Source organism: Ursus americanus, chromosome 17 (genome assembly GCF_024610735.1).
Source record: "Ursus americanus isolate L20-20 chromosome 17, mUrsAme1.1.p, whole genome shotgun sequence".
Classification (NCBI taxonomy): Eukaryota; Metazoa; Chordata; class Mammalia; order Carnivora; family Ursidae; genus Ursus; species Ursus americanus.
In genome coordinates, this window is record NC_142143.1 from 21,564,566 (window position 1) to 21,578,049 (window position 13,484).

Genomic DNA, 13,484 nt, shown 5'->3' on the forward strand with positions numbered 1-13,484 from the left:
CTTTTCTTTTTGATTGAAATGAAAGATTATATTTAGCTTGGAAATTTGACTCCCCAGTGAGGCCAATTCCTGTGGTTCTCCAACAGGTCCTATTTCATCCCATTTTCCTCAGATTTCAGTGTCTCCAGGCTATCGTTTCAATTCAGCCTGTTGAGCTCAAGTTCCATGTCACCCAATTCCTCCATCCATTCTTCACACCATAGCCAGAGTATAGTAAAAAATATATATATATAAGTCAGTTTATGTCCTTCAGTGTTTTCCATTGCACTTAGAATAAAATCAAAGCCCTTATCAGGATCTCTGTTGTCTATGCCCTGTTTCCCCTCCAGGGTCCTCTTCCCCTATATTTAGTCTCATTAGCCTTCTATCTATTCTATCTATCTATTCCTAGAATCTACCTGGCTCTTTTCCCACCTCAGTGCCTTTTACCTGCTGTTCCTTCTACAATGCCCTTCTAATGGCTCTTTCTGTGGTTTGGTTGCTCCTTTTAATCCCTCATGTCTCAATTTACATGTCACTTTCTCAGAGAGGCTTTCCTGACCATTCTTTCTCGCAGAAATCTCCTTTGTATTTTTTTTTTTTTTACCACAGCACTATATTAATTTTCCTTAGAGCAGTTTTTACTAGACATGTGAACTTGGGTAAATTATTCGCTTCTCTGTGTCTTCAATTCTCTATTTGTAAATAAGGGTAATAACTGTACCAAACTCAGAGGGTTTTGTAGGCAATAAACAAAATAAAGCCTTAATATTTCTTGGCCTATATAAAACTTGCTAAATAATAATTACTTGCATTATTTTTGTTTTGTTTTGTTATTTTCCTGTTTTTCCCACTAGACTATAAACTCTAAAAGCAGAGGGACATTGTCTGCTCTGTTCTCAGTGTGTCTCAGGACCCAGCCCAGTGCCTGGCACATAGTAAGTGTTCACAAAATATTAGGTGAACAAATATATGTTGACCAAATGAATTAGTGACAAGTCCTACCTCAGTGGTAGCTCTGATTGTGGATTGGACTCTACTAGCTCATTTCCAGTGTTTAGTCTTCTGTAAGGCTGCCAGATTAAGCAAATAAAAATATACAATCCTAGGTAAATTGGAATTTCTCTGTTTTATCTGGAAACCATACTTTCCTCACTACCACCTTCACCCTTAATAAGCGATACTTTCACTCTCTCGTTCTCTCCTTCCCTGCCTTTCTTTTCTTTGGTCCTCTCCTCCTACATTTATTTGACTATTTCTGAATATAGTTCAGTTTCAGGTAACCTCATCATCCTTAAATCTGTAGATATCCACTCCGTGAGGACAACCATCTCTTTGATGGATTAATGAGTCACCTTTATGACCAGTCTCCCAATTCCCACAGGACTAAATTATCCACCTTCACTGTGACAGGCTCCTTCAGTCTGGATAGCCTTCTCAGGGGACTGCAACAGACTCTTTTCTCCAGATTCAGAACATGTTAAGTTAGGGACACAAATGTCCTTAATACATTCACAGGCATTTTCTACCTTATCGGATAATTTTTAGACATCCTGGCTTTGAAAGAGACCTAAAGAAAAGAAATCCAACATGGCCTTTCCTAGTTGACCAGAGAGATAGTTTGACAAGGCTCTACAGAAGAGCTGAGAAGCACCAAGTCGATGCCATACTGTTATTTTCCACCTCTCAGCACAGTCCTGGCTCAGAACATGAGAAGTTACTTGGTGCTTTAGCCAGACTCTGTCACTTATATTAACATGCTTGGCTCTGGATTGCACTAATGCAGTTGGAAGAACTAACTGCTTAACCTTTCAGAAGGTAAATAATTTATTTGAAATAAAATGTGTTGGAGAAACCATGGCAGTTACTCCCAGTGGTCTGTCAGTATATATGTAAGGCTGTGGTGAAAATAGCATCACAGGAGTTATTTCTTGGCACGTTACACATCCATTGACTGGAATCTCCAACCAGAAAATGTCCTCTACTGAACATTTGGTTCCTTTACTGTAGCAAAGAAACATGAGTGTCACAGTCCGAAAGAATAAAACACTGATCCCAGATCCGTTGTATTTTAACTGTATGAACTTGCTAGATGGTTTCACAGCTCTGGGACTCACTTTCCTTGTCTGTGATATGAAGGTATTGCGTCCTATCTTATAACCCTGTAGAAAGGTTTCTAAATAAGGTGAACAAAGTACCTGGTACTCAGTGAGTGCTCAATGGCTGCTAGTTAACATTAATCATTTTAGGCACTTTTTTCTGCTTCATCCTGTGTGGCTGTATTGGTTATACTCGGGAGCAAATTACCTTTGTTTCTCCAGAGAGGATCACTTGCAAGAGGAGCCTGTTGTAAATACAGAGGTGCCATGTTCCTCTTCTGTTAAGAGCAGGGTGTCCAAATTAACCTAATTGCTGCTCATTTTTCTCTTATGAGGCACTGGGGAATGTTCAGCATATTAGATAGAAGAACAAAACTCAGATACCTGCCAAGATTATGTACGGCCTACCCAAGGAAAAAAATTTTTTTCAACTTCACAGCTTGTGATTGGAAAAGGACACAGGACAGCTGCTAACTGTTTTCATCTCCACTTTTGGCATGTTCTTCTAATAGCTCTCCTGTCACAGTCTGCAGCGCAGTGGGAACTAAACGAGTAGGACTGAGGTGTCCCCCCAGCCCCATCCCTACCCCCTGCTCAGATTCAGCTATTGGGAAAGACCATTTAAAGCATTTAATATCCGCCCTACCCCTTTGGGAATGGTGTAACCCAGCTAGACACCACGCATCAGAAGAAAGAGGGAAGTTAAAGCTTTGCAGTTAGTTAGGGAATGTTTAGAGTAGAAACCCCCCCCCCCAGGTCTCTGCCAGCCCTGATTGCATGATTCAGTGCACAGAGAGGACTGGAGCAGAGGAGGGAAGAATAGGTCAGACAGCTTTCCAAATTCTGTTCTATAAAGAAAGATTCATTTTTACTCAAACATTGTGAAATCAAACATTGTAAAATATATTGGAACACTTGCTTTCAAATGTGAATTTCATGTGGCTCTAAAGCAAAATGCTAATGGTTTAGGTCAAGTCACATTTTTTTACTGAAGCTTTTACCTCCTACGCTAACCCCACTGGAGGCAGTATGGGGTAATAGTTACGAGAAAGGCTCTTAAGCGAAGGGAGCACATTAAGTACCTACCTCAGAGAGCTATGGTGAGAATTACATAAGATAATATATCTAAGGCATTTAGAACAGGGCCTGGCTGGGACACCTGGGTGGCTCAGTCAGTCAAGCATCTGCCGTCAGCTCAGGTCATGGTCTTAGGGTCCTGAGATCGAGCCCCACATCAGGTTCCCTGCTTAGTGGTAAGTGTGCTCTTCCCTCTCTCGCTCTCTCTCTCTCTCAAATAAATAAATAAAAATATTCAAAAAATAAAAATAAAAAAACCAGGGCCTGGCACAGAATAAGAACTCAGTAAGTGTGTAATTTACTTTATGCTTACACCAACTGCTATTAGTGTGAAAATTGAAAGAAGACAGTAGGTGTTCATAAGCTTCATATTTTCATATGCATGTATCCAGAAAAAATGTAAGAACATACAAATAAGTTTTGTTCACAACCTCATTTCTTCTTGTAGGACTGGTGGATTAACATCCTTAAAAATGAATAGGCTTCCTCTTGTATTTGTAACTTTTGACAAAGCAGTACAAATTACTGTATAAATGACTTTGAAGTCTTATACATATTCGTAATTCTAAAATCTATATGAACACACTCAAATGAATTAGAATTATAATTTATGAAATCATCAAACCTTGCTCAATGCTTTAACAAATAAACACCTGATTACTGAAATTCCCTCCCTCTCTCTCTCCATAGCTTCAGAACAAATGTTTCAAAGGGGAAATAAGCTTGAAAAATAAAGAGGGAAAAACTGGTAGTATAAAACTCATTATAATCATGTTAGTTATAAATACTAATCTTAAAAAATAATTCTAAGATATAGCTTATTTATTAAAATACATACTTTACATATATAAGATGCTCTCCAACTTATTGCTCAATAATGTGACATTTATTTGAGTCAATAATCCATGTGGCCTAAAGAATCTAAGAAACTCTCTTCATAAGCTAAGAATGTGAAAATCTAGTTAAGCTGTGACTAAGGAATTCCATTGCATTAGACAGAATATTTTCAAATGGAGGGCTAAGATAGGTAAAGAAGTATACTGTTTTCTTCCACTGTCATTTCATTCATGTAAGAGAGGGAATTGAAATTGGAAGAAGAGCACACACACAAAATTTTTTTAATTTAAAAAAATAAAATAAAATTGGATGAAGCACATCATCCATTATCTGATTACTTATGGTAACCTATGTTTCCATCTGATGAACGAAATAAAGCTTTCCAACACTAATAGGAGAATTATAAATCTGGGACCTATCCCAATAGTTACCATCCTAATCATGCAGAAAAGACTGGCATTCAGTTTACTTGTAAGTTGATATCAAATTGACTCAAAACCTTTACAGAAGCTAAGAGGTACATTATTCCAAGAATATTGTATATAGGTTTATGCCACCACATCATTTATGCTGTAAAAAGTATTAAAAATAAACTAAAATATGTGTTTCTCCATGTGTGAGTTTGCAAGATCTTGCTATCATTCTATTATACAAATATTCTATTTTAAATATTTCAGGCCACACAAATTGTGGAGAAGAATCTAGTTTAGTTAATTATAGAGCAAAAGAAATTTTCTCCAAATTGACAGCATCCTCTCGATTTTTTCAGTCTTGGACTGAAGAGAGAGAATAAGTAACATCCAACTTAAGCTTATATTAAAAAGAAACAAGTTCCCTATGGTCCTTAAATATGTTTCCCTAGCATCTGTAGGGATTTATTATATATAATATGCAACGTGAAGGAAAGTTTGCTAAATAAATATGATATACAATGAGGTTATGAAAACAAAAGGACTTTTCAAGCTGGAGTTCTGAGAGACAGAAGTAATCAGTTTAGATGTATTTGAGAGATGATTTCAATAAATAGCTGTTATATTTCTCATGGAGCATTGAGTACAAAACACTACTTTTTATTCTATTTGGTCATCTTGTTAGTTTATCACAGCTGAAAAAAAATCCAATAATATAAAATATTCTCCCTGGGGTCAGAGAAACTTCAGTTTTCAGCTCTCAGAGCATAAAATGTGTTATTTTTCCTCATTCCATGATTTAAGACCCCCTGAATTAGCTATTTCTTGTCAGTAAAAGAACAGTTATTCTAAAAAATACTGTCTTGGGCCTTTGATCCTTCTAGTAAGTCATTAACTAAGCAACTTTATCTATTGATTGTTATTCCCTAAGTGTCTTGTACAATGTGCCTGGTAGTGTGCTAAGAAAATAAGAAATTACTCCTTGATTTGCTTTGTCATTTTGATAGCATAGATTCCTAGACCCATAAGAAAGAAACACTAAAACACTAATGAAAATAGAACTGCTACTAATTTGTTTTAATGCCTGAAAAATTAGAGGAAGATATGCTAAACATCCTTAATTTTATGTTCATGAACTTTGACTAAGAAACACATCAATTATATCCTAAGGATGACTCATGAGTATTTCCGACTCCCTGTCCTGATTCCCTATCAGTCCCTATTTTTTTTTCCTATCTGTGTGATTCAACTATAGTTTCAATGTCTTTAGTTGTGGAAAGTACTGTCTAATAGAATTTTCTTTGACGACAGAAATATTCTCTATTTGTGCTCTCCAGTACCGTAGCCACCAGCCACATAGGGACCACCCATTTTTGAAATCCGGTTTGAAAAGAATCAAGTAGACATGCCAATTGAGAAGTCTTTCTCAATATTTGGCAGAGATACTGAATGGAAGTTGGCGGGGGGGATGAAACTTATTGCAATGGGTTGAGGAGTAAATGGGAGATGAGGAAGTAGACACAGGATGTGTCCTGGGGATGAGAGTGCAGTGTAGTGGTTGATTAAGCAGCAGACACACACATAACGGAGCTCTACTCCAAAAACCTCTGATCTGACAGTCATGTAAAAAATGAATGGAGGAGGGAGAAAGCTAGAGTTTACATTCAGCTATTATTGAGGCGGGGGTTGGGGGGAAAGGATAAGCTGAGATTTTCTAACATTTAGTGAAAGCAAGTCCTAACATGAGAATAAATTCCAGCTCCCCAGGAAGAATGGAAATGTTTATTGTCTTTGATGGCACATGTTACCCAACTGCAAATGAAACGGTTAGTTGTAAGATTTGAAATATTTGATTCTTCTCTGAAAAGCTGTAAGAATCCATGATATTACAGAATGAAGGTATTCTGTCATTTCTTTTAATAATATTGGAAATTCCTACCTTATACTGAGATTAATTTGTCCCAAAAAAAGTGCATTCTTGTATTTCTCTATAATTACAGTTGACCCTTGAACAATGCAGGTGTTTAGGGTGCTCACCACCCCCTCACCCCAGTTGCCCCATGCAGCCAAACAACTGCATATAACTTTTGTCTCCCCAAAAATTTAACTAATAGCCTACTGTTGACAGGAAGCCTTACTAATAACATAAACAGTTGATTAATACATATTTTGTATGTTATGAATATTATATACTGTTTCTCACAGTAAAGTTAAACTAGAGAAAAGATAATATTATTAAGAAAGTCATAAGGAAGAGAAAATAGATTCGCAGTGTACTATATTTATTGAAAAAAAAGTCAAGGTATAAGTGGACCCATGTGGTTTAAACCCACGTTGTTCAAGGGTCAACCATACTTCTTAAAGCTAACTTTAGGTTGCAAGTTTTGAAACAATAAAATGTAACTGCAATATAAATGTAGCTTCAAATTATACAATCTATATTTACACATACATTTATGTATGTAAATATACTAATCAAAAGTTGGAAATGACTGAAATCATTGCATTTTAGAACTGAATGAGTATTCATTGAACTGCATTTTATGAGTGAGGACCATGAGACCTAGAAATAATATATGACTTAGCTAAGTTTACCCAAACAAGATTCGGACCCAGATCTTTAGACTCCAAGCCTGGTGGTGTTTCAAAAAAAGACTGGTTAGATGATGCACAGGATATTTTTGGTATCTCTATATATTGCAATAAGAGAAAAAGTAGAAAATTTCTAACAGCATGCCTCATTGGGGACAGTGAATCCTTTTCTTTGCATTTCCACAATTAGTACCATTTCCCCTTGGGTACATTCTCACCATTTGCACTGTGCTTCCCAAATTTTCACTCATTTTTCAGAAGTGTTTGATAATTATTCCATATGCTAGGAAATTTGACCCAAAGAGAAGATGTCTAACTTCCCCACAATTTTTTCAAACAGGTTCTTCCTGCTGAAGGTAGAGAAGATGGTACATTGGTAGTTTAGAGGCAGAACAGTGGTTTTAAGGATTTAATCCTTCAAATCATTTCAGTGTTCGAAAACTGAAATCAAATTTTCATCATTACCTATAGATAGTAGGTTTCTATAATTACTGAAGCAGAAGACACGCTGACAGAAGAGAAACACAGACACACCAAAGAATGTCTGTGAGCTGATATTGTGGGCTGCTAATTTAGCCCATGGAAAACCTGATAATAGTCTAACACATAGGTGGACAAAGTTTTTTGTTTCTCAGTGTTTGGTTTTTTTTTTCTGTTTTTGTTTTTTAAGATCCTTTTAACTCCTTTTGGAAGCCCTTTAAAGACTAAAAATCAAATACAGAATGGTATCATATATCCTACTCATGACATACTGGTCCATTTCTGAAAATAATAATGCTTTCTCAAAATGAAGCCATTTATATTCTTAGCCATGCTCTATTGTGTGCACAGAGTAATTTCTTGAGACCAATGTTTCCTGTGGCATTTTGCCAAGACTGGCTTTATTTGTTTTTCATTAGGCTTTTCATTATCATGCTGCTATATACCTGGATCATTCTACCTCCTCTGAGAAGGCTGGGGTAGCTTAAGCATAGGAATGATACGATGAGTAGGTGGGATGTTTTTGTCCCGTGAATGCACATTTTAAATCTCTAGCTATGGTACCATTCTTATGGCTTTAATCTTTCTAAGAAGAATCAATTATCCATTTTATAGTGTAGTCTGATAGTAAATTGTTGACATTCATCTATTCTGTCCCTGTACAGGGAAAGATATTAGTCTCACTTTGTACCACATTAGATTGGCCCATCCTCCTTTATTACATCAGGAAAAGGCATCATGATTTACCCTCATTGCCCAAGCCTGGAACTATTGTGTGTTCTGCATTTCTCCATCATTCCACGTATTCAGTCACTCAGTCAAACTTCTTGATAGTTTCAAACCCACCCATCTCTTTCTATCTCCCATGACCGCCACTACCTCAGTCTAAGCCCACATCATCTCTAGAACAACTGCAGTAGCTCCTAATGTCTCCATCCTCCCAGGATTGCCCTAATTCACTCTCTTTTGCTTTAAATATCTGTCAGTACCCATTGCTCTCCATAAGTATTTGTTCTGCAATTTTTGCTCATAAGTGTTTTTGTTATAAATTAATAAGACAGTTTGATTTGTTCAGAAAAGGAGTGATCTGAATTCTGAACTTCTCTATAGACCCCTCAATTTAAAGGGAAACACTAGCTTACAAGCTACAAAAGACTAAAATTAAGGGACAAAATAAGCAATCTATAAATTTCTATATTAGAATATTAAAGGCATAAAAAAATCATTGAAATCAAAGAAATTCAGGACTAGACTGGTCCTTGGAGGTCATGTGGCTCAACTTTGTCATTTTATAGGTAAGGAAACTGAGGCCCAACCACTAAATTGCTCTAAAACTAAACTAAATTGATCTTTCTAAATTTGGAATCTCATATGTAACTCCTGTTCTTAACAATCTGTCCATGGCTCCCTGTTATGGTCAGGATGAAGTCTGAATTCTCCAGCCTGGCGAACAATGTGCATGTAGTCTGGCTTCGGCTTACCTTGCCAGCCTTATCTTTTGTTCCCCTCTCCAGCTCATTCAAGAACCCAGTGCTTCCGAGTATGCTATGTTCTTTCTCACCCATGGGACACTGTACATAATTTCCCTTGTGTCCTTCCTCTGTTGAGTGCTAAGTCCTAACCATGCTTCAGATATCTGATCAGACATCATCTCCACTGAAAACACACCCCAGGTCCTCTTGGGGTTCCCAAGCGTGTGTCACCACATAGTACATTCACAGCATTCTACCTGCCTTTGAAAATCTGTTTCCATCCCTGGACTGGAAAGAATAAAGATACTTGTGGGCAGAGACCTGCAAATTATTCATTGTTGTATCCCCATATCTTGATCAGATGTCTGGCATTCAGTATTTTAAGATTAATTATTAATTCCCACTTTTAACCCACCTAGTATCTTTCAATTTTTTAATCAGTCCTCCTCTCACAATCTGTTTTCAGGGGAAGAAAAAACTGATTTGTTCATGTCAATGTATAGGTAGATCACTGAAGATCCTAACTGGCAACTCTTCTCAGAAGATTTACATTTTTATGGGAACAGAGTTTTAGGTTACAGGAATGAATCCCCAAAGCAAATAACTGAACCATAAATAGTAAGCCATGAGAGCATTTCTGAGAGGAAGGAAGCTTTCCCAGAACCTTCAACTCAGTCACATAGGTGACCTCCTAATTGCCTTCACCCTCACAGAAGAATGACTGTTTTGGTTTGTAAAAATCAGCTCACTTGTTGGTTATTTTTCTTTGCATTAAATAAATCATTATTTACCCGTAGTAAAAATACCTGATTTAACTTGTAACATTTCTGGGTTTGTTTCAGGGAAGCAATGTTATGGAAGATCAGGATTTGTTGGAAATTGGAATCCTTAATTCTGGGCACAGACAAAGAATTCTACAGGCAATCCAGCTCCTTCCAAAGGTAAGCAATGCTTTCTTAGCCTGGCCCTATGTACAGCAGTCTTCAGTATAGATGAGAAAGAGCTATTAGTACTTAGGACAACATCTCTACATATTGATGCAACTCCCAAAAGCAGTTCTTCTTAGGTCCAGTGAAACATTCAGACTTGTAAGACTGCTGTGGGCCAAACTTGGCTTTAGGTTGAAGAGAGGATGTCATATAGGAAACACCACTGACCAGCAGGGCACCTTCAGGGCTTCTCTTCAGTGCGAGTCCTTATATTGGTACAAACATCAGCCCAGGCCTCTCAGGTGACGGCTCAGGTACAAAAAGACAAGATCAATATTGGGTGGGCGTGGAAATGTTCCTGAATTAGAAGTCTCATGCCCCATGAGAGGTATTATCTCTTGTACAACTCCATAGACTTAGCCTCCAGGGGCAAGAAATCTGCCTAATCATCACTCAAGGAAGACCAAAGTATCACATCCCCATCAGGTTTTTATAGTTTATGTATAAATCCTCCCAGTCTAGATGCAATTTGCCAACCAACATGTCATTTGAACTGTAAGCACTATGTTACCTAGCAACAGTGTTGACCTTCTGTTCCCGGATAAGGTTTCATAGAAGCCTAAAGCAAAAGGTAGGATCTGAGCCCTGGTCTTCAAGGTATGTCAGACTCTAACTGATAAGGAAAAGAAAAGCATTTCAGGGAGCAGCAGAAATCATATAAATATAAATATAAATAGCCAAAAGTATTAAGGGAATAGTGATTCTGCATGATTTAAAATGCAGTGGGATTTGCACAGCAATGTGAATGTCCTCAATCATTGCCATTAAATTGTACACTTAAAAATGGTTAAGATGGTAAATTTTCTGTTTGCCATTTCACCACAGTTTTTAAAATATTTTTTTTAAAAAGGAAAAAAAATCCAGTGTGATTAATACAATTAGAGAGTAGAGAGTATGATCAGAGATAAAGCAGAAAAAGTAGGTTGGGTCACTCTGTGTCAGGCTAAGGAATTTGAAATTTGTTCTGTAGGCACTGGGGAACAGACATGACTGGACTACTTTAGGCCAGTCAGTTTTGGAAGCAACATACAATAGGCGTGAGAAGGAGGGAAAGTTGAAGTAGGGTCAACCAGCTGGGAAAAGATTCAGGGGGCAAGACTGAAAGCAGATGCACAGTTAGACTTGCACCTAGATGTATGAACTTACCATATATTTTGTATTCTCCTCTGCTCTTTTCCTTTCTAATGAGGCTGTAATTTCTCCTCAGAACGAGAAAGATAAATATTAACCACTGTTTCTAAGGAAGCGATCTGATGAAATTTGCCAACTGACAGTGAACTGAGTGTCTACTGATAGAGCTTAACACTTTTGCAAATTCAAGGAGAGTTACGCATACAAAGGAGTTTGATCATACAATTTTCTACAGTAAAAGGAAAAGAATAAAGTGGCCTTAGAACTAATTCTAGAAGTAATTCTTATAAGCGTATTGTTCACCTCACTACTTTTGTATCTTAAAATTACTTCCTCAGCAAGTTTGCTCCTCATTGTCCTCAAGGACTTCACTGCTACCCCCAACACTGAGCCCAGTGTGCAGCCCTTGGCAGGCACTCAATAAATCAGTAAGTGACTACCCCCTTGTCACAAGCCTGCCTGTCAAGTTCAGCTCAAATAGTTCCATACCACTTTCTTTTTGAAACGTTCCCTAAAATGGAACTACTTCTCTCACCTTGGTAATTCTCACCCTAGTCCAAACCTGCCACCATTAACTAGACTGCCACAATGGGTTCTAATCTGTCATCTCCAGGTTAGACTAGAGGAGTCAATTTCTCATTGGTTCTCTCTAGCTCGGATAATTCATAGATACCTAATCTCTGTCCTAGTTACCTTTCTTATCACTCTACATTTGAATTTCCACACAGCATCCAGAATGGTCCTTCTCAAATGTAAATCAGATCATGCCACACCCTGTTTAAAGTCTCCAATGGACTGCCTTGTAACTTAGAATAAAATCTTTATCACAGCCTACAGAAGTCCACAGGATCTGGCCCCTTCCCACCTCCATGGCCTCAACTCTCACTCTCCCATTTTCCTGAACTCTAGTTATGTGGTTTCTTTTTGTTCCAGAATATACCAAGCTCATTTTTGCTTCAAAGCCTTTCCATACCGGTCTCTTTGCCTAGAAAGCCTTTTATTCAGATTTTCATACACTTGAAAATACATCATCAAATCTCTACTCAGCTGCTGTCTCCTTACTGAGGCCTTCAGGACCTCAAAGTCACGCTCCTCGCATACTATCTCTGTCCTTCGTATTACCCCATTTTCGTTTCTCCATGGCACTTACGGCTACCCGAAGTTATATTATTTATGTGTTTGTTTTTTCCTTATTTTTCACCTTTCCCCCAAGATGCAGGGTCCATGAGCTCAGGGACCTTAACTGTCTTTTTCCCTTCTATATACCCAGCCCCTAGAGCAGTGCCAGTCACATCGTAGGCAGTCAAAAATGTTTGTTGAAGGCAGTAATACACTGCTGTCTCTTTCTTCTGAGATTTGATAGCTCTGCCTGTTCTGAAGGTACTAATAATACTCCACCACTTCTGCCTTAGAAACACCCTGAAGGCAGAGACAGTGTCACATCCATCCTTGAATTTCCCAATGTGCTTACCTCAATACATGTGCATTAAAAGAATGAAAGAATAAGTTACTGAAAGAATATTTTCCTCATGGTATTCAAATATACACTTTTTCAAATCAAAAAGTGCTTCAATTTTAAGATATATCTGTAATTGTGTATATGCCATTTGATAATGCGAAACAGAAGAACCTAAACTCAGAATTATTTGGAGAATAAATGGAGTGTTTATTTTTAAGACAGAATATCATCCCCATTAGAGAAAACAATATAACAGAAACAATACAAAATTAAGCTTTTATCAAGAGGCTGATGCGAAAGTGCTTACTATGCACCCAAATGAGTAGAGAATATATAAAAACATCCAAACACGTGTTCGGCAGCACAAACAGAATGTTATAATGCTACAAATTGATGCTTTGCCTTCTTAGGTAATGAGCCCAATCTTCAGATGGTTAATAGTGTAATTTTACTGCCAGCACATTCATTTGCATTCACTCTAACTTTGCACTGCTGCAAAAGGGACACAGTGTCTCTTTGTTTTGTTTATGCAATTTTAGTCTTCAGAATATCTGTGTTCTTCATCTGTCATGAAAAATATTCCATGATTGCTACCTGAAATCCTTTAATTAACATATTGTGTTTTGGAATCCCTGAGATTGTTCCTAAACAGAGAAAAGGTGGTTTGCTAAATGCAGTCTTGATCTGTTAGCACACTTCAAAGCATGTTTTTCGTGCTTTATTTGTATTTGGTGTTTCAAGTTTCAAAGACAAAAGTTTGTTCCTTTGGTAAGAATGGTTTTTCTGTAATATGCCCTTCTTAATATTGAAATATTCACCAACGCAAAGGTCTGCATGTTCTCAAGAACATTTGATACCTCAAACACATGGAATGTATTCTATGTGTTCTAAGCATAGACATAGTTAGAACAGTAAGCACATTAATTCCTCTCTTCCACTCGTTATTTCCCTCTGTCTTT

At 37.4% G+C, this 13,484-nt stretch overlaps 1 protein-coding gene across 1 annotated transcript in view; it reads left to right on the forward strand.

The window, feature by feature from the left end:
• The window catches only part of LOC123780713 (ankyrin repeat and sterile alpha motif domain-containing protein 1B), a 371,480-nt gene that overhangs the window by 54,086 nt on the left and 303,910 nt on the right, over positions 1–13,484 (forward strand). Inside the window, exon 2 of the mRNA XM_087868839.1 lies at positions 9,789–9,887. Coding sequence (XP_087724965.1) covers positions 9,789–9,887 — 99 coding nt within the window. The remainder of the gene's footprint in view (positions 1–9,788; positions 9,888–13,484) is intronic.